Consider the following 23,273-nt stretch of genomic DNA (forward strand, 5'->3'; position numbering starts at 1 on the left):
AATCAAATTCATGATTTAAAGTTTTGCTAACTGAACGATTTGGGTTAGAACGTGTTAGAAACCGTTCCGCCCACTTTATCTCTGTCTATGACGTCATTCTTCCATTGTAGAACTCCTCGTGACGTCACGTTTTGGCAAGAACCTGAAACTGTACAACATCACAAACGGCTGCATTGACGACATAATAAAAGCTGGGCACAAGAAGGAGATCTACCAAGTTGTGGTCAGTTTTTAGACCTTTCTCAACATTATGTCATATGCCACCTGTACTGTACAAGTGTAGTAGCAAGCAGTGAACATCTCAAAACTGTATTGCAGTTGCAGTTTGTATTTTAATGTTTTGACGAACATTTACATTCGCAAGTGATGTGTTCATATATATACGACCATTCTCCCTATACCTCTGATTCAAGTAGGGCAGTTAACAGATCTGATAAAAGCATGTGTACTAACTTTTGTACTAAGTGATTGGAATCGGTTCCCCAAAACGGAGTCGATTAATTGGAGGCCATAATCAGCGATTAATCGATTAATCAGCTTTTTTAACAAAAAATTAAGTTTTTAATATTTAACCAATGTTTTTGTTGATATTAACATTATATTAATATATTTTATCAAAAAGAACTTTATCATGACTATTCCTTATGTGTTTTGTGATTTAATAATGAATACATGCTTAAAAATCTTGCTTTGTGTTTGAAATATTGGCTGCAATGTTACGTACTGAGTGAAAAAGGCGTTAAACCCCAATATTTACAACAAATCTTGTACAGAGTGAAGAGTAATACAGATTATTAAATAAAAACAGACCTTTAAAAAGTAATTTTATTTCAAAAGAAAAACTTGTATGATCATTATCAGAAGAATATGAAAATATCTACTTAAATATGGACCTTATGATAATAGTTTCTTGACATGGAAAGGGAACAAATTCTTCTCTGACCGACATCTTGAATGAATTGGCTATAGCCGCTATACACATCCGTATAACGATCGCTGATAGGTTTAAAGGGGTTGTTTTATAATGTTATTGATTAGTTGAATTCATATTGGCTTTGTTATTGAGCTGAAGACAGCCGTATTGGCCTGAGGCCGCAGGCTCAATTACAAAGCCAATATGAATTCAACTAATATATGACAATTTTATTAATTAACTTTATATTGTTCAGCAAGAAAAACTTGAATTTCACTTTCGAATTACAAATTTACAGTTTTTTGCTATTTAATTAAGAATGAAGTTTTGAATAATAGGAAAATTTCTGTTCTATACAACTTATTGGTGAACAGAAACAATAGCATTTAAACTAAGTATATGACGAAAGATGATTCCTAGACATAACATGATGCAGGAACACAATTTGACAGGTCGCGAAATTATGTAAAATTTACCTGAATAACCATGATAACATTTCAGCCCCACTGGATCCACTACCGTTGTTTTTGATACAACTCAGAAAGACAATAAGGATTGAAAACTTACTTATTGCCATTAGGAATTGCATTTGCAATGTGTAAATCCTCCATGATTTCGAATTTATTTTGCTGTCTGCGTTCGTTGTACTTGTACTTGTATCTCATTGAAAACATTGAAAGTTGTAATTTATGTACGCTGAAATATTTAACCTTACTGCACTATTGTTATTGTCAAAAAATGGAGCTGAATATGCAAGGGGCTGAGTGCTTAAAATATATTTTTAAAGATTTAAACTTTTGCACACAAAAACATATATATCGAATGATCCGTGCGGTAAAAAAATCGTCAACTTTTCGTTGACTCTAAATTTTCATGGTCATCGTCACGTCAGCAGCAATTCGTCGATGACGCGTCGACGATCTGATTAATAAACTCACCACTAGTACTAAGTAATTGGAAATCAGCTAGCCAATTAAAAGTGTATGTTAACTGGCCGCCACGATATGACTTGTATACTGTTGAAAACGGTGATCAATGTAAATAAACCCCGTTCTGCGAAAAATGGGCTTAATGCATGTGCGTAAAGAGTTATTTCAGATTAGCCTGTGCAGTCCGCACAGACTTATCAGGGACGACACATTTCGCTTTTACGGAATTTTTCGCTAAAAAAGGTCTATTCTTAGCGAAAATCAAGTCAAGGCGGAACGTGTCGTCTCTGCTTTCCCAGAGCAAGGCTCATATCGTTGTTTTACAGGTGAACAATCCGGGAACGCTCGCTGCAGTGACGGTAGTTTTTGGACCTGTAGTGTTGATGGACCTTGTCACTCACTCTCGCATGTATGAGATCTCAAACAGTACGTTCAGGAGATGCGAAAGTATCTTTACCTCTCAGAATTAAACATACTTTGGAATTTCGCGGCATATATCGTACAGTATATTTTAATGTTAACGGCGTTTCTTTTTCTGTGTACGCATTGCATACTAGCATAACATATACTATCAATAAATCGCACTTTGCGAATGTTGTTTTCAAGATCAGTTTATGGTGTTCGCTCCACATGTTATAAGACTACGAAAGTGTTATCGACCAATCGACTTTTAAGTTTGAACGGATGTTGTTTACCAATGAGTCTCTTTCGTCATGTTAATCTGTTCAAGAAATTCAGTTCTATTCAAACAAATATTTATTTTATGTGAACACATGTAAGCACCGTTGTCGCTTAGTTGATTGCCTTTATAACTTAATATATAAGCCGCGTTTTGTGAATACGGGGCATAATGCATGTGCTTAAAATGTCGTCCCGGATTAGCCTGTGCAGCCCACACAGATTTATCAGGGACGAGACTTTCCTCATAGAATAGATTTTCGTTTATAGGAGACTTCCTTTAAACGAAACATTCCATAAAAGCGGTAACTGCACATGGTTATCTGGGAGTATACTTTAAAAGCATGTATTAAGGATTGTTTCCCATTGTTAGCTTTGTTATTTTCCAGACTGAAAGAACTTAAATTACCGGTCGATGTTTTTAATTTCGATTTCTTTGGTATTGGCAGATCAATGTTTTACAAGGTCTTATTAACACAAATGTGAGTACATGTATAAATATATGGTATAAATCTATGTATATATTGTTTATACCCATATCCTTTTCTAACTCCCGATGCACATGGTTAAATGTCGTTCAGAATATTGCATCATGAACATGTCATTTAAATTCATAACTGGTTATTTAAATTTATATTAATTCCATAAAAAGATGTTCTCGACATGTCTGTATTTCAAACGGTATAAATGTAAATATTTCAAAGCGGTTGTCAGCAACATTCACTTTTTGAGCACAAATACGAATTGCATGTAGATCAAAAAGCGAATGTCAAGAAGTAATCAAGCAATCGCTACTCTCAAGATTGATATCTGCAACAACGAAATTGGCACGCATTTTTTTTTCAAATGTTTATTGAGCAAAAGCAATTAACAAGAGGCAGTTAAGCATTATTTATTCACCTTGAGATGGTCTCATCTGAATAAATACTAAATACAGGTGTAAAACAGTTATGATTAAATGAAACATAAAGGTTTGAAAAAAACAACAACATGGCTTTTATTCAACGTTGAATCCGAAATAGGAATCGGTTGAAATCAAAACTAAATCTGAACCATATGACTTAACTAGGTCTGAAAGCGGACAGTGTCGCCCCTGATTAGTCGGTGTGGACTGCACAGGCTAATCTGAGACGACACTTAACGCATATGCAATAAGCCCGATTTTTCCAGAGCGAGGCTAAAATGATTTTACAGACTTAGGATACCAAAGAATTGTGCATGGAACATCACGAAATATACCGGTAAGCAACAAAAAAATATTGATGCAAATCACATGTACATCCAGGCTCCTTCGGGAAGCGCTATAGGTTTGAGTGATGCAATATTGTCATAATAGCGATGGTCTATGAGCCGCGGCATGCGAAAATGTGTCTTATGTCATATGCGGCCAGCGTATTTCCATACCAGCATGCGAAGCAAGAAATACGCTGTACACTATAAAGTCACGCAATGTTTCGTAGTCTCATTAGCGGACAGGGTAACCCCAGACCAAACTGCGCCATTTTTGCATGACGCAGAGCATGTTGATTAAAGCAAGCAAGCAAGAACAACAATCTAGTTTAAAGGGGCCTTTTCACGTTTGGGTAAATTGACAAAATTGAAAAAAAAAAGTTTCAGATTCGCAAATTTTCGCTTTAGTTATGATATTTGTGAGGACACAGTAATACTGAACACTAACCATGCTCTAATATATCCATTATATGCATCTTTTGACGATTTAAAAACCTGAAAATTATAAAGCGTTGCAGCGCGAAACAAAATAATAATTTGGAGAGTTCTGTTGTCGTCGTTATATTTGTTAAACTACGAGGATTGCTTATATAAAGTATAAAATACATCTGTCAGTGTATCAGGAAAGATGGCCGAATGGTCTTAGTTGTGGACTTTTTACTCCAGGACTCCAGCGGTCAGTGGTTCGAGCCCTGCTGAGGGTTACCTTTTTTATTTTATTTTAATTTTTATTCTTGATTTATTACTGGAGCTTTTTAGATCCAATGTTTACATTTATCAAAATAAAGCATTTAATGACAAACTTCAAAACATGCCAAAATCTGTGAAAAGGCCCCTTTAAAAGGAAAAACAGAATGGACATAATGATAGAAATGATGACAATATTTTGAAGCAATGATTATGAAAATAACAACATTGTGCCGACATGGGCTGTTGAAATACACTGAAAGTCTGCTTTTAACTAAGACTTGTAGCGGCTTTTTAATATAAATCAATAACATAGCTGCAACAAATGCACATTTTTACAAAAGAACATCAAGTGTTCTTAAGAGAGTTGGTGGCTTTTTTTTTACCAAAACCAAGCTGTTTGTATAGTAGATCAGTTATTTCCGCTTTCAAGTGGTTTAGTATTGTTATCATGTGAAACTTAGTCTCACTTTTTAACTATTTACAACAATAATTTATCTTAATAAACTGTCAGTCCGATAAATTAATAAAATTGACAAAAAGATAGAGATACATTGATCTTTAATGTGAATGCCTTCTTGGGTCATGGTAATGTTCAGGTAACAATTTGAAAAATTCATAAATGCGTTTCTAAAAGAAAACGATTTGATACATAATGACGCTATTTTTAAATATTAAAACATAAAGGTTTAAAACTGAAGAACAATTGCGTTCTTATTTCCACCCGCACGTTCGCTCTGTTATCCCTGGTCGCTCAATCGGCGGTCTACTCCGCATCTTCGTGGAACAGCGCTGAAGATTGCTGGCCTCTGTGTACTTTTGCAAAGGTGTCGGTCTACAATAAACACACTGGACGTACAATTAAACGATCATACAAATAGTTTGTATTTATTTTTGTTTCTCCGAAATAAAAGAATACCACATGTTTCACTTTTGAAATGTTAATGAAAACCCGTTTTACATTGCATGTATTAAGATTTAATCTCGATTTTATGTAAGTCATTAACACAATCTCGTCGACAATATTGATTACAATTTAATATTAAGCCGTGTCTGAAGGTTGTCACACAACAAAGTTTTTACAGCATTGCCGGCAATATCCCTTATTGGTGAAAACACCGCATCAATTCAATGTTGTGCAATGCAACCATAATGAAGCCTTTTATTTGTACTTGTGCTGTTAAATCAAACGTCCAATTGTCATACCAGTATGAAGATTTGAGCCGCGCTCTGGGAAAAGGGGCTTAATGCATGTCGTTAAGCGTCGTCCCAGATTAGCCTGTGCAGTCCGTACAGGCTAATCAGGGACTACACTTTCCGCCTACACTGGATTTTCATTTATAAAAGACCTCTTTTAAACGATAAGTGCCATAAAAGCGGAGAGTGTCGTCCCTGATTTGCCCGCACGGACTGAACAGACTAATCTGGGAAAACATTTTACGCACATTCATTAAGACCCGTTTTCTCAGAGCGCGAATCATTTAGCTTCTTTTAACATTCACAAGCTTGTACATGTGTATACCAACTGTCATGAATACATCTCATGTACTATTTCAAGTTATTGAAGTATTAAGTGTAATTGTAATTTTAGCTACAGTCGCATTTGAAATCAGACCTCTGCAGAAATTGAGTAGCATTCTGCATCATCATGTCATAACTTTTCAAGTATCTTTATTAATTTATGAGACATCACAGGGTCTTATATTCTTTTTAAGTTATTTAAGATTTTGCGAATGAAAAAACAGACGTAGAGACGGACGTATGTATAGAGTAAGGGAGTGACAGACGGATCTTTGGTAAGTCTCATGTTTACACCAAGTTTCATGATAAAAGCATATGTACTTTTTGAGTTATTACAATATTAGTTTTTATTTTATTTTATAAACGGTGACCAGGCCAGTGACCTATGGCGATAAAATAGCCGTGCATAATCCTCACATTAGCTTATATTAGCTTTCCAAGTTTTATCCGAGTACCTTGGTTTTGGTTTAAGAGATCGCGGAATTTAGTTTTGCGGACGGAAGGACTGTCGGCTAGACAGATGGACGGAAAGACATACATGACTGAGTGTGGGTAAATCGGCAGGAGACTAAACAGCATTATCCATCGTCGACCAAGGAAACTTCCTCGAAATGAACAATCAGTTAACTGTACGTGTGTTAGACAAATAAATAGATAAATATCAATATTTGCTTGCTACGAGAACTTGGGAACTGACAGCTCGAAATCCGGAATTATCACGAATTATGAGAATGAATATATATTAGCGCGGAAAAGATCCAAATGCATTTCATTCAAATCAATTCGCCATTCAGAAACTAGTTGTATGTGAGCCATTAATTGGTTTACAAATTATCCACCACAAGCAACGATCACTATAACCATCAACACCACCATAGACGCACCACCACGAATAACAACAAAGAAGCTGACGCCTACAGTAAATGCACATACTAATTTCTACATGTTACATGCGTCAGTTACGTTCAACTGGTCCTCGGCGGCTCAGGTTCTACTTTAAAGTACACCGACTACACTTCAATATACTTCAACCTACCCCGGTACAGAAAATATGCTTAAAAGAACCCGGGATATGGACGACTCAATCAATGCGTTTTTAGCTCATCTATGTTTGGAAAAAAAATGAGGTATTGTCATCACCTTGGCGTCGGCGTCTGCGTCAGCGTCGGCGTCCGGTTAAGTTTTGCGTTTAGGTCCGCTTTTCTCATAAACTATCATTGTTATTGCATTCAAACTTGGTACACTTACTTACTATCATGAGGGGACTGGGCAGGCAAAGTAAGATAACTATGGCTTGCATTTTGACACAATTATGTGCCCTTTTTATACTTAGGAAATTGAAAATTTTGGTTAAGTTTTGTGTTTAGGTCCATTTTATTCCTTAAGTATCAAAGCTATTGCTTTCATACTTGCAACACCTACTAACTATCATAAGGGGACTGTGCAGGCAAAGTTATGTAACTCTGACTGGCATTTTGACAGAATTATGTGCCCTTTTTATACTTAGAAAATTGAAAAAGTTTGGTTAAGTTATGTGTTTAGGTCCACTTTTCCTAATGTATCAAAGCAATTGCTTTCATACTTGCAACACTTACTAACTATCGTAAGGGGATTGTGCAGACAAAGTTATGTAACTCTGACTGGCATTTCGACGGAATTATGGGCCCTTTATACTTGAAAATTTTGTTAAGTTTTGTGTTTTGGTCCACGTTACCCCTAAAGTATCATAGATATTGCTTTCATACATGGGACACTCGCGAACTATCATGAGGGGACAGTAAAGGACAAGTTGCATAACTCTGGTTGTCATTTTTACGGTATTATGGCCCTTTTAAGACTTAATAACTTTGAATATATGGCTACATTTTGTGTTTAGATCCACTTTACTTCTAAAGTATTAAGGCTATTGCTTTCAAACTTCAAATACTTTTATGCAATCATGAGTGTATTGTACCTGGCAAGTTGAATTCCACCTTGATCTTTGAATGACCTTGACTCTCAAGGTCAAATTATTAAAATTTGCTAAAATTGCTATAACTTCTTTATTTATGATTAGATTTGATTGATAATTTGACAAAACAACTCTTACCTGACATACCACAATAGACTCCACCCAAACCACCCCCACAGTCAGTCTGTCCGTCCGTCCGAAAAAAACTTTAACATTGACCATAACTTTTTCACTATTGAAGATAGCAACATTATATTTGGCATGCATGTGTATCTCATGGAGCTGCACATTTTGAGTGGTGAATGGTCAAGGCCAAGGTCATACTTCAAGGTCAAATGTCAAATTTATGGCGTCTGTCCGTCCGAAAACTTTAACATTGGCCATAACTTTTTAAATATAGAAAATAGCAACTTGATATTTGGCATGCATGTGTATCTCATGGAGCTGAACATTTTGAGTAGTGAAATGTGAAGGTCAAGGTCATCCTTTAAGGTCAAAGGTCAAATATATGGCGTCTGTCCGTCCCAAAACTTTAACATTGGTCCAAAAAAAATTCAAAGCGGCGTTCTCATGAAGCTGCACATTTTGAGTGGTGGATGTTACAGGTCAAGGACATCCTTCAAGGTCAAGGTCATCCTTCAAGGTCAAAGGTCAAAAAATAAATATTTCAAAGCGGCATTATCATGAAGCTGCATATTTTGAGTGGTGGAAGTTAAAGGTCAAGGTCATCCTTCAAGGTCAAGGTCATCCATCAAGGTCAAAGGTCATTTTTTTCAAAGCGGCTTTCTCTACAAGCTGCACAGTTTGAGTCATGGAAGTTCAAGGTCAAGGTCATCCTTCAAGGTCAAAGGTCAACAAAAAAATAAAAGCGGCGCAATAGGGGTAATTGTGTTTCTGACGAACACATCTCTTGTTTTTTTCAAACATGGTTAAAAAAACAAATATTTATTTTTATTATTTTATTTTTGAAATACCGTCCAACCATCCCACCCAAGAATCCCCCCCCCCCCCCCCCCCGCCAAAAAAAATAAAAAATAAATATTTTGTTTGCATTTTTTATGCATTTTTGGAAGATAATGTAATAAATGACCACACCTCCACACTAAACACCCCTCTCCACTCCACCCCTCCCTCCTTTGTGATTGAAATTGAGATAAGTCCCTACACCTTAAAAAAGAAAAATAGATGAGCGGTCTGCACCCGCAAGGCGATGCTTTTGTTAAAATACTGTGTGCAAAAAACATCTTAAAATGTCAACTATTTATCGCGATACGCAGTCTTGAACATCAAAGTGATCCTCTATGGGTAATGATCCGGTTATGGTTACTTGACTGTACTTTTAAGTCGTACCTGAGCCGACAATGACCAATTATGCGTCACTTACTTCAAGCCTATCATCAGTTCGGCTAGGTCCCCAAGGAAGGGTCGATCGCCGTCTCCCCTCCCCCCCCCCCCTGACTGTAATCTGATACGAAGCGTCGTTCGCCGCCCCCTTCCTTTCAAGCGCTCCAGCCCCACCCGCCGCTGCCCTTGTACTTGAACTCGAGGGTCTCGCTACCGACCACCACTAAGACCCTTATTGGAGTCAGTTTATATACATGTAATGTCGAACTGTTAAACTTTTACTTTCAAAGCTTTTTATTTCTTAATTAATGACATACCATACGCATATTATTATGATCATGACTACCAAGATGATGCATTTATTTATAATAATTATTAAAAATAATAATCATAATTATACTACTACAACTACTACAACTATTACTTCTACTACTACTACTACTACTACTGCTGCTACTGCTACTGCTACTGCTACTACTACTACTACCGCTACCGCTACCGCTACCGCTACCGCTTCCGCTACCGCTACCGCTACCGCTACTACTACTACTACTACTACTACTACTACTACTACTACTACTACTACTACTCCTACTACTACTAATAATAATAATAATAACAATGATTACGATAATTATATAATAACAAATTATTAATAATAACTATTAATAATAATTTTAACTCAAATATTAATGAATGATCGCAGACAAATGTCCGTCCTATACAATTGCCTAAAGATTATCGAGTATTGATATTGTGTGATAAGGATTGTTCCTGTTTAATGCCGCCTTTTCGGACTTATCTTCTAGGGATTCTTCTACCTCGACGCCTTTGTTGGAATTTAGTGTCTCCGATATATTGAATTTCTGGGAATCGAGAAAAGGTCTTTAACAAAAAAAGACATAGTCTTACCTCATAATATTCTTGAAAATAGTAAAACAATGACATGGCTTTAATAAATGTCATTTAAGAAGTACAAACACAAGCACAGTTTCAATAATTATACTGGAGACACAATGTTCGTCGGTCGGATGTTTGGTCCGTCCGTTGGTCTACAGCGCTTTGTGTCCTTCGAGCTTAGCATGAAACTCACGCTTCATGTTCATATCGAACTCGCTCTGGAGAAACCGGGCTTAATGCATGTGCGTAAAGTTTCTTCCCAGATAGCATGTGCAGTCAGCACAGGCTAATCAGGAGCGACACTTTCCGCTTTTTATGGAATTTAACGTTTAAATATAATATATTTTTAAAGGAAATCCAGTTGACGCGGAAAGTGTCGTCAGTGATCATCTTGTGTGGACTGTACAGCTTATCTGGGACGACACTTAAAGCAAATGCATTAAGCCTGGTTTTCCCAGAGCGAGGCTCATATCATATAGTTGTATAACGACTTTAATAACGTGCAATTATTTGTTCCGACTTAAAAGGGCTGGCATGGCCATTTTGGAATTTTACAAAGCATTCAAACTACATGTTCATTAACTTTTACACTGATTAAACTTTAATGAATAACAAGATTATAACGAAAGTTCCGAATAAGTGTTACAAGAACATCGACGAAATAAGAGTTTTATATAATCGTAAATACTTTTCGTTTGTATAGTATAAAATCCTTTCATGTATATAAGAAATGTAGTGCAGGCCTGAAAACACTACCACTGTTCAAATTCCATAGTGTTGCCATAAAGCACTGTGTTAATTGAAAGTTGCATAATGTTACCTCATTGGTCGGTTATAAATACATTGTTTCTCTATATATAGTATTCGATTTAGACGAAAATAATAATTTACGTGGAATGTCATAATATTAGTTTTCCATTAAAACTTTGATCTTTCCGTGTGTGTTTATTGACGTTATTAGTTATGTTATCTACTTATATTTGTATTTCATTATGAATTATAACGTGTAGCCCTTTTTGTTAACTGTTTTATGCAAAAGATTCGCGCCTTAAGATACGAAAAATTGTTACAGCGACACTTTCGTTTAAAGGTTTAATGTTTGATTCGATACTTGTAAAGGTGTTTAGTCTTGTACAAGATGTCGCTGATATTGTCAAATTCAATAACTGTTAATATTCTCAATATTGTATATGAAATTGAATAGTTTATGAATCATCACTTTGTCTATTTATTTACTTTTACTTAATTGACGTGTTTTTACTTTATTTATAAACGTATACACTTTATACAGCTTTTATATTTTCTGTCCGTTGCATTCAAATCCATAAATACATATTAAACCATTGAGGTTTTAGATCATGCTGTCATTTTAACCAGCAATAAATTGTTCACAAAATCGAAAGGTAAAAGTTTAATATTGATTGAACTGATAAAGCACGAGATCATCGACCGAAAGATTAATAATTAAGACCTCTATTAAAAATTCTATCTGCTAGTTTATCATAATTTGGTAGGAATTAAACTGAAATATTGTCAGAAATATTTACGAGCGTATCAGATACTTCAGCATCAGCGGACGCCATTTTGGATGTAGCGTGTGAAGCGTAGCAACAATCACTAAGGACGGGTCAGTGAGCGGAACTATGCATGGGGCACTCGGGTCGGCGTTCTCGACCCTATTGTTCCGGTAGGCGACTGGGTGGGTACCGCGCTAAAGGAAACAGCACGTGTATTAGTTAATTCGGTGATAGTCTTGTTGAATTAGTGTGTGGCCACATTATGCGGTCCTGTACATCTAACTGGATGCTGATTTTAACACCCACGCTTGTTTAACCTGTGGGAAGATCTTTTCCATAAACAACACAGATGCATATTTTTTTTAATTAAATCACAAGACATACGTATTAATCATTTCATAAAATTTACTAAGGCGATACTCATACCAAATGTTTAAGTTCAGTGTCGCCCAAAAGAATTGTTTCACGTCGAATTAACAGTCCAAGGCAACCAAGAATGTGATAAACAAGTATCAATAAGCCAAGTACGATGTTTTCTTTCACAAATAACCGATACAAACATTTATATGGACATGGAGCTAGTAAAACGATTATTTATACCTTGACCAAATTTTAAGTCATATCAGATGACATGATTATTTCGTTTATAATTTACATTAAGTGCATGCTTATCGTAGTATCGCATTTGACTGTAAAACTTATGGACTCTTTCTTTTGCTTAGTCTTCAGAAGTCCAACAACTACCCCTTCCAATATATCAGTTATTTTTATACACACCATGCTATAAATTACGAATCGCGATTTTGAAACATGAAAATAATGATTGCACATGCTATATTATTAGATATTGTCACGGGTTTATTTTTTCCCGCGGCACTGTCTAATCGGTATAAAGACTTTACTAAAATATAATTTGGCCGCCTCTCGTATATAAAATACGCTATCGATTTTACAATTGCAGATATGCTCAATAATTGGGTAGATCCTGTCAATATTGCCCGGCGTTGTGAAACAATATTTGATAACAATTTTATTAACAAAATATATGTATTAAAATTTACATCATTAGTCTTCTACAGTGGTGGGAGAAGGGTGAACATTTACACATTTTAATGAGTGCAAATACTGATAAGCCGCGAGCTAAATTAACATATGTGTATTGTCCGTACTATGAAAGTCGTGCTATCAGTCATTATAAATGATACCAATCATCAATCATCATCCTTGATTCAGTCGTCATTGTTATCATCATTCTCCTCAACAACAGCAACAACAACAGGAACAGTATAAACAAAATACTTATTATTATCTTCATCGTCATAATCACCACCAACTCCACAATCACCATCGTCACAATTTTTATTAATATCGTGCATATCGATACAAAACGAACAAACATGCATACCAATAAGTGGTTGTATTTGACATCATTGGACCCGCGTCATGCAAAACATGGTCATATGCCATCTGTTAACAAATGTAGCTGCAGACCAGCCTGCGCATTCGCGCATTATGGTCCGGAGCTATCCTGTCCGTAATGAGATTATGAAGAATCGAGTAACTTTATATCGGAGAGCGAAGTTCTGGACTTGACTGCTTATTTGTGTGATCTTTCAAATAATCTCGTAACTAAAAAGTCAATCATTCACGAAAGGAAACGCTGGCAAACCCATAACCTTGGTTTGTGTGACAAAAAAGATGGTATAACAGTAGTAACTTAAGTTTGTATTAATATTAATTACTATTATTATATGTAATTAAGCTGTTTAAAGATTCACATTTAATATAAACACACCAGCAAACTTGGTTTCTTTCGTACAACTTTTACATGTGACGTCACCGAGGATACAAATATGGATTCCTGATTTTGTTGCTATCCCAAGCCGACTGCAACAAGTAGTGAGCTAACGCCGACAAAACTATACGAAGGAAGAAAACGATGAAATTAAAATTGATGCCGTTGTGTTCATATTTACTATTATATATAACTGTAATTTACTATGATAATTATTTAATAACACAGTGGTTGTCATGACAAAAAAAGACAAGAAAATAAAAATCATATTATATAATTTGCATGTTACAAAAGACATAATTATATATATGTACATAATTACACGTGAGCCGCTCTTTGGGAAAACGGGGCTTAATGCATTGCTCTATATGTCGTTCCAGATTAGCCTGTGCACTTCACACAGGCTAATCAAAAAATACATTTTCTGCTTTTATTGATGTTTTCGTTTCAATGAAGTCTCTTCTAAACGAAATCCAATCTAGGCGGAAAGTGTCGTCCCTGATTAGTGCTGAAAGGCCAATCTGAAACGACACTGTACGCACATGCATCGGATCCCGTTTTCCTCAGCGAAGCCCATAATTAGTTACTTAGTACTTTATAGTATAATTTACCACTTTAATTCAGGGCCCTGTCTTATCCAAGATCCTGCGACATATTTAAGAAACGACTGCTTTTTAAGTTCACCGCATATCAGCATTTATGACCAAAATCGTTCTAAAATAAAAGGATAGCGAAAGCCACAAATGCAATGAATATAAGTACGAACATGTTTTAATCCTAGAAGCCGGTTCTAAGCAATTATGTCTCTTCCACAAATTATAATCGTTATATGACTTTGTCGTCTGATGATTAGTGAGGCGGTATCATGTATGTTCGTAATTGAAATATTTCGTGTTATTTTAGCGAAGAGTACTCGGCTTGCTTACACGCATAATGGTTATATTATATGAGCCTCGTTCTGGGAAAACTGGGCTTAATGCGTGTGTATCTAGTGTCGTCCTTGAGTAGTATGTGGAGTCCGGACAGGCTTATCGGGGTCTTCAATTTCCGCCACAACTGGATTTTTTATTCGAAGAGACTTTAAACGAAATATACTATAAAAGCGGACTGCACAGGCTAATCTGGGACGACACAATTCGACCATGCACAAGGCATGTTCTTTCAGAGCGAGGCTAATATATACAGTCGCTGCTTACTCTCTCTTCAGAAAATGAAGCAAATAGACAATAACAAACCGTTGTCCCCGGAAGAGCGCCGGAATGAGGCTTTTCGGGGAAACACGGATCTGAAGTGTCCGCCTTCCGCCAAGATCGTGCGCATATTCACAACCAGCATGTTCACGGGTTAGTAGCCGCAGTACCGGGGGAGTTGAGTATCTGCAGTACCGACTAAGTTATGTGTGGTCGCAGTATCCATAGGCGGATCCAGGGGGGGGGGGGCGGACGCGGCGTACGCCCTCCTAAAATCGCCAAAGTAAAGTCAATTCATTTGATGTTTCACACTTAACTAGTTCTTCAAAGCCTTCAAAATCACTAAAATCGTGGAGCTTCCGGGGGTGGGGTATTACGTCTACTAGTACGTCCCCCCGGTACTGCGCCGTTCAACTTTCAACTCCCCGGAAATACGGCAACCTACTCCAGTTTCAGCTCCCCCGATACTGCGGCAATTCCCCCGGTACTGTGGCTACTACATTCCAGCTCCCCCGGTACTGTGGCACATGTATCTATGTTCCACCCCCGATACTGCGGCATACGTGCCCAGGTTCAACTTCCCCTTTACTGCGGCTACTACGTTCCCATGTTCAACTCCCCCGGTTCTTCGGCATACGTTCCCATGTTCTACTTACCCGGTATTGTAGCTAAAACGTTTGCACTAATAAATTTTTGAAACTTAAAACTTTGACTTTAAAAAAAAGACATACACTCTTTGAAAATGTTAACACCGTTAGACAATGCAATATTACGAAACTTGCAATACTATTTGTATGCAATTTTTATACATGTAACAAAGTACGATTATTCAAACACAATTTCCTAATTAATTTAATGATGAGGTAAATATTAGATTGCCCATACCTCAAGAGCAGTTATTGTCTTAGCAGTTCGTTTAAATGTCAGATGCACATGAAAGATAACGTTATATATACGCGCATTTTAATATTACGTTAAACACACACATTAAAGGAACTTCTTCACAGATTTGTGTATGTTTTAAGCGTGTCACTCAATGGCTTCACTTAAAAGACTGAAGTTGATAATCTGAAAAGTAGAAAGCTTGTATAACATGTTATAATCCACGAACCAGTTCAATATCAAATTTCAGACACTAAGCACGAACTGAACATTTTAATGAGTGAGGCGTACCCGAAAATCAAAGAACATTGCCACGATTTCGGATACGAATTTCAGGCAAGTCTTGCTCATTATGAAACCCCACAAACATTTTCATCTACACACAATCTAATAAAAAGGCAAATTTAAAATAGTGTTTTTCCTTTACGGAAATATCTTTGTCTTGGTACATGATTAAAAAATATTGTTTGTATATGATGTAACGTGTCGGTTGACCCAGCTTCAGGTTTTCAGTATGACTCCAGACAAAATTTAATAAATTGAAAATAAAATCAAATATGATAAAATTTTCATCAAGCTATCTGGCTTTATGATTTCCTATTTATAAATTGATTGATTTGGAAGGAACAGTAAATTAATTACATTAGAATGTTGTTTAACACTGACCTCGAGCACTACATTGTATATACAGTGTACATCAATATGCATAACGTGCAGGAGCTATGTCTTCGGGTCTGCTCTTATTTGTTTATGAACTTCGAGCTACTTAATTGAATAACACGACCTCGAGACAGGACTTCGGGTTACGTCGATACGATTCCGGGTCTATATTCTGCAAAATTCCATAATTTAATTATTATAAGCAAACCGAGTCGGTTGAATAATTGGTAGGTCGCTTGGTTGGTCTGTGATCTATCTGCACATGATGTTCTGTAATAATGTACATGTGTACTTTGTGTCGCGAATTATATAACTTTTCAGGTTTCTGCCTATTAACACGAGACTTTAAAGATATATTGTTTACACTATGTGCCAGACATTATTTTCGTGTATGGGCGCTATTTTTTTTAGGGTTTTTGCACTTAAACTTAGCACATTTTTGGATTTAGATCATTGCATCATTATTTATTTGTACTGCATGTCGAAGTCTATCAGTTTTCTGTATATCAAATTGAAATGTAATAGAAGTGTAGTTGATACTTTGTAGAAAAGCAAGAATTTTGTTTTAGAAATCAACGTATACATGAAAAAAGTCATGATTTGTGTTTGTCACAATTTTGTTTTGAAGTTTTATGTGGCATTGAATTAAGGCAATTAATTTAATAAATTAAAGCGAATCTTTTTTTGTCTCATCGATATAAAATAATGATGAACATAACATTAAACATTATTTGTCAATTCCGGTATATCACTTTACCCAAATGTAATCCAGATATAACACTCCTCGGCTTCAATGGGGATTGTGCCCTGGACCTCTCGGTTCCAAGGCAGGCGTTTTCCGCGTCGCTATAAAAGCTATCTGGTGGTTTTTTTAATGCTGTGATGCCTGTCCGTTTATCGCAGTGGTTAGTACACGCGCTTCGTACATCGGCGACTAGGGTTAAATACCCAGTTTTGGATTCATGTGAGTTTTTCTGGTGGTCACCATATCGGACAGGTGAGGTTTCCTCCGGGTATTACGCCCCCGTGGAATACAAGACCACACCAGAATTGCTATATTTCATGATTGTAGTAAGCACATTATGTTGGATTGCTAAAGACACACTCCAGTTACGCACATGATGCTGCCACAGGCGCGGAAAAAACTTCATAAACTTCAAAATTTACACACTAAATGTAGTGGTCATGCGTCTGCTCGCTATGTCATCGTTTTCCTAGAGCTCGGCTCAAATGCAGCGGTCAAGCTTCCGTCTCTATCTCAAACAGGCTGTGTCAGCAGCTCACCACTGGGCCCAGCTTCGTGGTACGTAATCCGGACCATGGTCATTGCGCCCAATCGGTATTGTTTTAACAAGCCTCGCTCTTGAAAAAACTGGACTTAATGCATGTGCGTGAAGTGTCCCCCCAGATTTGCCTGTGCAGTCCACACAAGCTAATAAGGGATGACTATGAATTCGCCTTACTTAAAGTATCTGCGCAGGTATTAATAATTTGTTGAACAATATTTTCTTATTATTGTGACTATTTGTTTGCTTCTTTTGTTAGTTTGTGTTCGCTAAACATTGATAATTTTATATAAAACAAACAAACAAACGAATACGACTAAAATGTTCTTAGTGCAATTTCAACAAGTTTTACATGACGCACATATACATGCACATAACGCACTACTAAATACCTGCGTTCTAGGAAAACAGGGCTTAATGCATATGCGTAAAGTGACGTCCCAGATTAGTTTGTTCAGCCCGCACAGGCTAATCTGGGTCTACACTTTCCACCTAAACTGGTAGTTCGCTAAGAAGAGATTTCCTTAAAACGAACATTATTATACAAGTGGAAAGTGTTGTCCAAGATTAGCATGTACGGACTGCACAGTGTCATCTGGAACGACACTTTACGCACATACATTAAGCCCAGTTTTCCCAGAACGAGGCTCTTATAATGACCAGTTTCCTATCGCAGTCGCTGCTGTCCCACAAGTACGGCTACATCGCGTTCCCTCGGATCATCCCGACGGATGAGTTTGTGCTTTTCTTGACGCAGGTCGAAGACCCGGAGACCGTCCGGCTCTTCCACCAGTAAGAACAACTTTCGGTCCGGTTAAAATTATCTTGGTGTTTGAAAAAAGAAGATTTCTCAGCATCGGGTTCATACTGTAAGGACAGCTATTATTAGTTGACTTAAATCCAGAATATAAAAATCAGACTGCCCGGTAAGCGCAGTACACGCGCTTCTCACCACTTCTCACCTCGGCGAGCCGGGTTCAATCCCCGTTACCGTAAGCATGTGAGATTGGTTGGTTTTTATTATATTTCGTCCCATTTTAGTCAATCTAGTAAATTTATACGGTAGGAGGGCTAGGACACACTCCGGGTCTTCACATAATGCAGCCCCCGGTGTGAAATGCCTTCCTCTGTTGGTGGTATTCCCCTGACGACAACGCGGTTCCCCCCGCTTACATCCTCTCATCAACCAGCACGCACATGTCGGATCATAAGCAAGGACAGCGATAATTGGTTTGGTAGTTAAAGTAACGCATTTTTTGTAAAGTTAGTTTACAATATGAAAGTGAAAAACTTTGCGAGATTTATACATTTGTTTTAGTTTTATAAACAAATAAAAAAGATTATAAAGTAATAGAAAAAATATGTATTACATTTGAATGAGGAGTGAGCGTGTTTTTAAGCTTCAAATTCAATATGGTGAATACTGGTGTTGTTCGTTGCTATAGTGACGGAGACGCAAGTGGAGGAAGTTCTGCTCAAGGCGGAGGACTCCATCGCCAGGCAGGCCATCTAGCTGCGCCGGAACATCGAGGACATAGACCGACAGGAGAGCAGCTACGAACTCTCGGATACATCGGTGAGCGCATGCGCACGAAAATGTATTATAAACCATATGAGCCTCGCTCTGGGAAAACTGGGATAAATGCATGCGCGTAAAGGGTTGTCCCAGATTAGGCTGTACAGTCCGCACAGGCTAATCAAAGACCACACTTAACGCTTTAATGGAATTTTTCATGTAAAGGAAGTCTTTTCTAAACGAAAATCCAGTGTAGACGGAGAGTGTCATCACCGATTAAATCTGGGACGATACTTTTCACCCGTGCATTATGCCCAGTTTTCTAACAGCGAGACTCGTAAACACGTACGAGCAATGTGTACATCGTTGTTCTCGTATCTTAAGATCGTGCGTATTCTATAGGAAATATTATAATGTTACACAAACGGCTATTCGTATATTTTGTTATCTTTCGAATGATTGATGAACAGAGTGTGATTGATAGATGTTAATGCTGTGACTCAAGTGATTGGTCGCGTAGTTCTTCTTTTCACGTAGTTGGTGCTGTGACGCAGTTATGCGGTGAAGTGATTCACTGTGTAACATATAGTCACGTGCTCACAAAATGCGCGTTGTCATGTGGTTCATTCGGTCACGCATAGTCACGTGATAACATAGCGTTTGCAGTCACATGGTTTGTTCATTTTGTCACATTAAATCACATCCTAACGTAATGCGTGTTTTAACGTGATTTGTTCTGTCACGTGTTTTTTATTCACGTATAGTCACATGCTTACGTAGTGTGTGTTGTCACGTGGTTCGTTCTGTCACTTTATTCATTCTGTCGCATAAAGTCACGTGCTCACGTAGTGTGTGTTGTGGCGTGGTTCGTTATGTCACGTGGTTCATTCTGAAACATACATGCACGTGATCACGTAGTGTGTGTTTTCATGTGGTTCGTTCTGTAACACGTTTCATTATTTTACATATGGTCATGTGCTCACCTAAAGTGTGTTTTGTCACGTGATTATAGGTTCAGATTTATTGCGGAGTGTCGTGGTGCGCAGAAGATTCTGCAAGGACTTCACGGACTACATGATCTCCCTGGTGACGCAAGCTATTCGGAATCGAACGCCCCTGCACGTCCCACTCACCGAGGAATCTTTGCAGCACATCCGGTTGTGCGCGGAGTTCCATGGACGTACCGAGACGCTGGATGTGCGCGCGAATATTTTTTATCATTTCAACATCCCAACGCTATCAATTTGGAGAATCATGAGCGATTTCCCTGCTACTAAATTATCGAATTGTGTAATGCTCTATCGTGTTCAAATCGGTATACTCCATTTTGAGTATGTTTGGGTTTTCAAAAAAGGATCCCTCAATTGTCCAAGACAGAGCGATAATCGGAAATAAATTGGCACAAATGTTTATCTTTGTTTAAACCTATTTATTTACGCTCGATTGCATCGAAAGTCTCAGGCTTAAAGAAACGCACTCAAGTGCGTTTCCTGAGTATATGGCCAGTACTTGGTGTCTTTGGGGGAAGATCAACAGAACGCTCCCCAAGTGGGGATCGATCCAGTGACCTTCCGATCTCCAGACAGACACCTTATCCATTACGCCACGTCGAACTAAATGTTTATCTTAATAAGCAGTTGTAGAGTGTAATCAATTGGTGGCTACTTGTGTAAGGTCTTTTCTGTATTAGGACATTAATATAGTATTTTTGTTAATATTATGTGGATGTTAAGTTATTATCATTAAAGGGACCTTTTCACGCTTTGGTAAATTGACAAAATTAAAAAAAAGTTGTTTCAGATTCGCAGTTTTTCGATTTAGTTATGATATTAGTAAAGAAACAGTAATACTGAACATTTACCATGCTCTAAAACAGCCATTATATGCATCTTTTGATGATTTAAAAACCTGAAAATTATAAAGCGTTGCAACGCGAAACGATTGAATAATTTGGAGAGTTCTGTTGTTGTCGTTATATTTTGTGAAACTTCGAGGATTTATATATGGTATAAACTACCGCTGTAAATGTATGCGGAAGAATGGTCGAGAGGTCTCAATAGGTGACTTTTTACGCCAAGACCCCAGGGGTCATTGGTTCGAGCCCTGTTGAGGGTTACTTTTTTCTTTTTAAAATTGTATTCTTTATTGGAGCTTTTTAGAGCAAATGTTTACATTTATCAATAGAAAGTATTTACTGACAAACTTCAAAACATGCCAAAATCTGTGAAAAGGCCCCTTTAAATATGAAGCAAAGAAAAAAAACGTGTGAAAGTGATCAGTGACTTAAGATATGAGCCTCGCTCTGGGAAAAAACGGCTTGATGCGTGTGTGGAAAGTTTAATACCAAATTAGCCTGTGCAGTCCATATAGGGTAATCACGGACGGTATTTTCCGCTTTTGAATTTTTCATTTCAAAGAGGTCTTAAAAACGAAAATCCAAGTGTAGGTGGAAAGTTTTGTCCTTAATTATCTGGAACGTCACTCTACGCACATGCATTAAGCCCAGTTTTCACAGGCCGAGCCCCATTTGTTGCCACTGCCACTGTGCATTCTTCTCTTACAGCTGATCAAATCCAACCTGCTGGACACATCGACAGCGGCCCTGCTTGTGGTGCACGGGATTAGTGGTACGGGCAAAACTTCCATCTTGGCGATGTCGTCAAAACTGTGCAAGACCTGGCAAAACCTGACCTCCTTATCATAAGAAATAACGTCTTTTTTGCAACCATTTTCACGCAAATTCACACGCAAACGCATTATTCGTATATTTAGGCTTGTTTTGGACAACGGGGCTTAACGCACGTGCGTAGAGTGCCGTCTCAGATAAGCCTGCGCTGTCTACAAAGGCTTATTAGATACGACACTTTCCGCTTAGAGCGGATTTTTGTTTAGAATTTTCATTTATACGAAAACTTCAAGAAAACGCGGAAAGTGTCGTCCCTGATTAGCCTGAGCAGTCTACACAGGTTAATCTGAGCTTACACTTTACGCACATGCATTAAGCCCAGTTTCTCACACACAGGTTAATCTGAGCCTACACTTTACGCACATGCATTAAGCCCAGTTTCTCACACACATGTTATCTGGGCCTACACTTTACGCACATGCATTAAGCCCAGTTTCTCACACACAGGTTAATCTGGGCCTACACTTTACGCACATGCATTAAGCCCAGTTTCTCACACACAGGTTAATCTGGTCCACCACTTTACGCACATGCATTAAGCCCAGTTTCTCACACACAGGTTAATCTGGGCCAACACTTTACGCACATGCATTAAGCCCAGTTTCTCACACACATGTTATCTGGGCCTACACTTTACGCACATGCATTATAATGCCAGTCCCAGGTTTTTTACTTTCAAGATGCAAATGAGCCTCGTTCTTGAAAAAGGGGTTTAATGCCTGAGCATAAAGTGTCATGCCAACGAACTGTCCGCCATTTTCCTTGACAAGCTATGTCTAGGTTCACTTTTATTTCAACGAGTTTCTTTTGTTTTCCTCTTTAAACAGCGTAGATTAACAAGAGCACCACCTTGCGGGTGCAGACTGCTCATCTATTTTCTTTTTAAAGGTGAAGGGACTCTCATTTTCAATCACAAAGGAGGGAGGGGTGGAGTGAAGAGGGGTGAATAGTGTGGGGGCGTGGACATTTATTACATTATCTTCCAAAAACCAAAAATGCGAAAAAAAAAATGCAAAAAAAAATTCGGGGGATGGTGGGGGGGGGATTCTTGGGTGCGATGGTTGGACGGTATAAAAATAAATATTTGTGTTGTTTAACCGTTTAAAAAAAACAATTTGGGGGTGGGGTGGGGGGGTATAGTATAGTGTGAGGGTGTGGTGGTCATTTGTGAGATGATCTTAAAAAAAAAAAAAAAAAAAAAAATAGGGGTGGGGGATTCGGAGGGGGGGGGGGGGGGTGATTCGGGGAGGGGGGGGGAGGGGGGAGGACACGGGGGATGGCTAACCGCAAAACTTAACCGGACGCCGACGCCAAGGTGATGACAAAAGCTCATATTTAAAAAAAATAAAATAGATGAGCTAAAAATGGTTAAACGGTGTCAATCAGGATAATGTAACTCGGACAATCGATATCCTGTTGTGTGATGCTGTACAATTATATGAGGTTAAAAGCTTTGATGTACCAAGGAATTGGAAATTAAGCACAGCTGTTATTTTGGTAAAGTGACATGACGACTGATATAATGACATGACCCTATTCACTTAGGTAAACTGGTGTTGTTTTGTTGTAATATTATTTGCCTGTCAAT

At 37.7% G+C, this 23,273-nt stretch overlaps 2 protein-coding genes across 3 annotated transcripts in view; one reads left to right on the forward strand and one right to left on the reverse strand.

Annotated features, from left to right (window-relative positions):
- LOC127864936 (uncharacterized) overlaps positions 1–23,273 on the reverse strand; it is a 198,810-nt gene that overhangs the window by 118,989 nt on the left and 56,548 nt on the right. The gene's annotated exons all lie outside the window — the stretch shown is intronic.
- LOC127864947 (uncharacterized) lies at positions 18,078–21,714 on the forward strand. 2 transcript variants are annotated; one of them, XM_052404840.1, is made up of 3 exons: positions 18,078–19,059; positions 20,012–20,196; positions 21,563–21,714. In XM_052404840.1, exons 1-3 carry the CDS (start codon positions 18,897–18,899, stop codon positions 21,701–21,703), a joined length of 489 nt encoding a protein of 162 aa, XP_052260800.1. In that variant the 5' UTR covers positions 18,078–18,896; the 3' UTR covers positions 21,704–21,714. The 2 variants fall into 2 exon arrangements, with proteins under 2 accessions (XP_052260800.1, XP_052260799.1); XM_052404839.1 differs by lacking the exon at positions 21,563–21,714 and having other exon boundaries at positions 20,012–20,418.

This window comes from Dreissena polymorpha, chromosome 1 (genome assembly GCF_020536995.1).
Source record: "Dreissena polymorpha isolate Duluth1 chromosome 1, UMN_Dpol_1.0, whole genome shotgun sequence".
NCBI lineage: Eukaryota > Metazoa > Mollusca > Bivalvia > Myida > Dreissenidae > Dreissena > Dreissena polymorpha.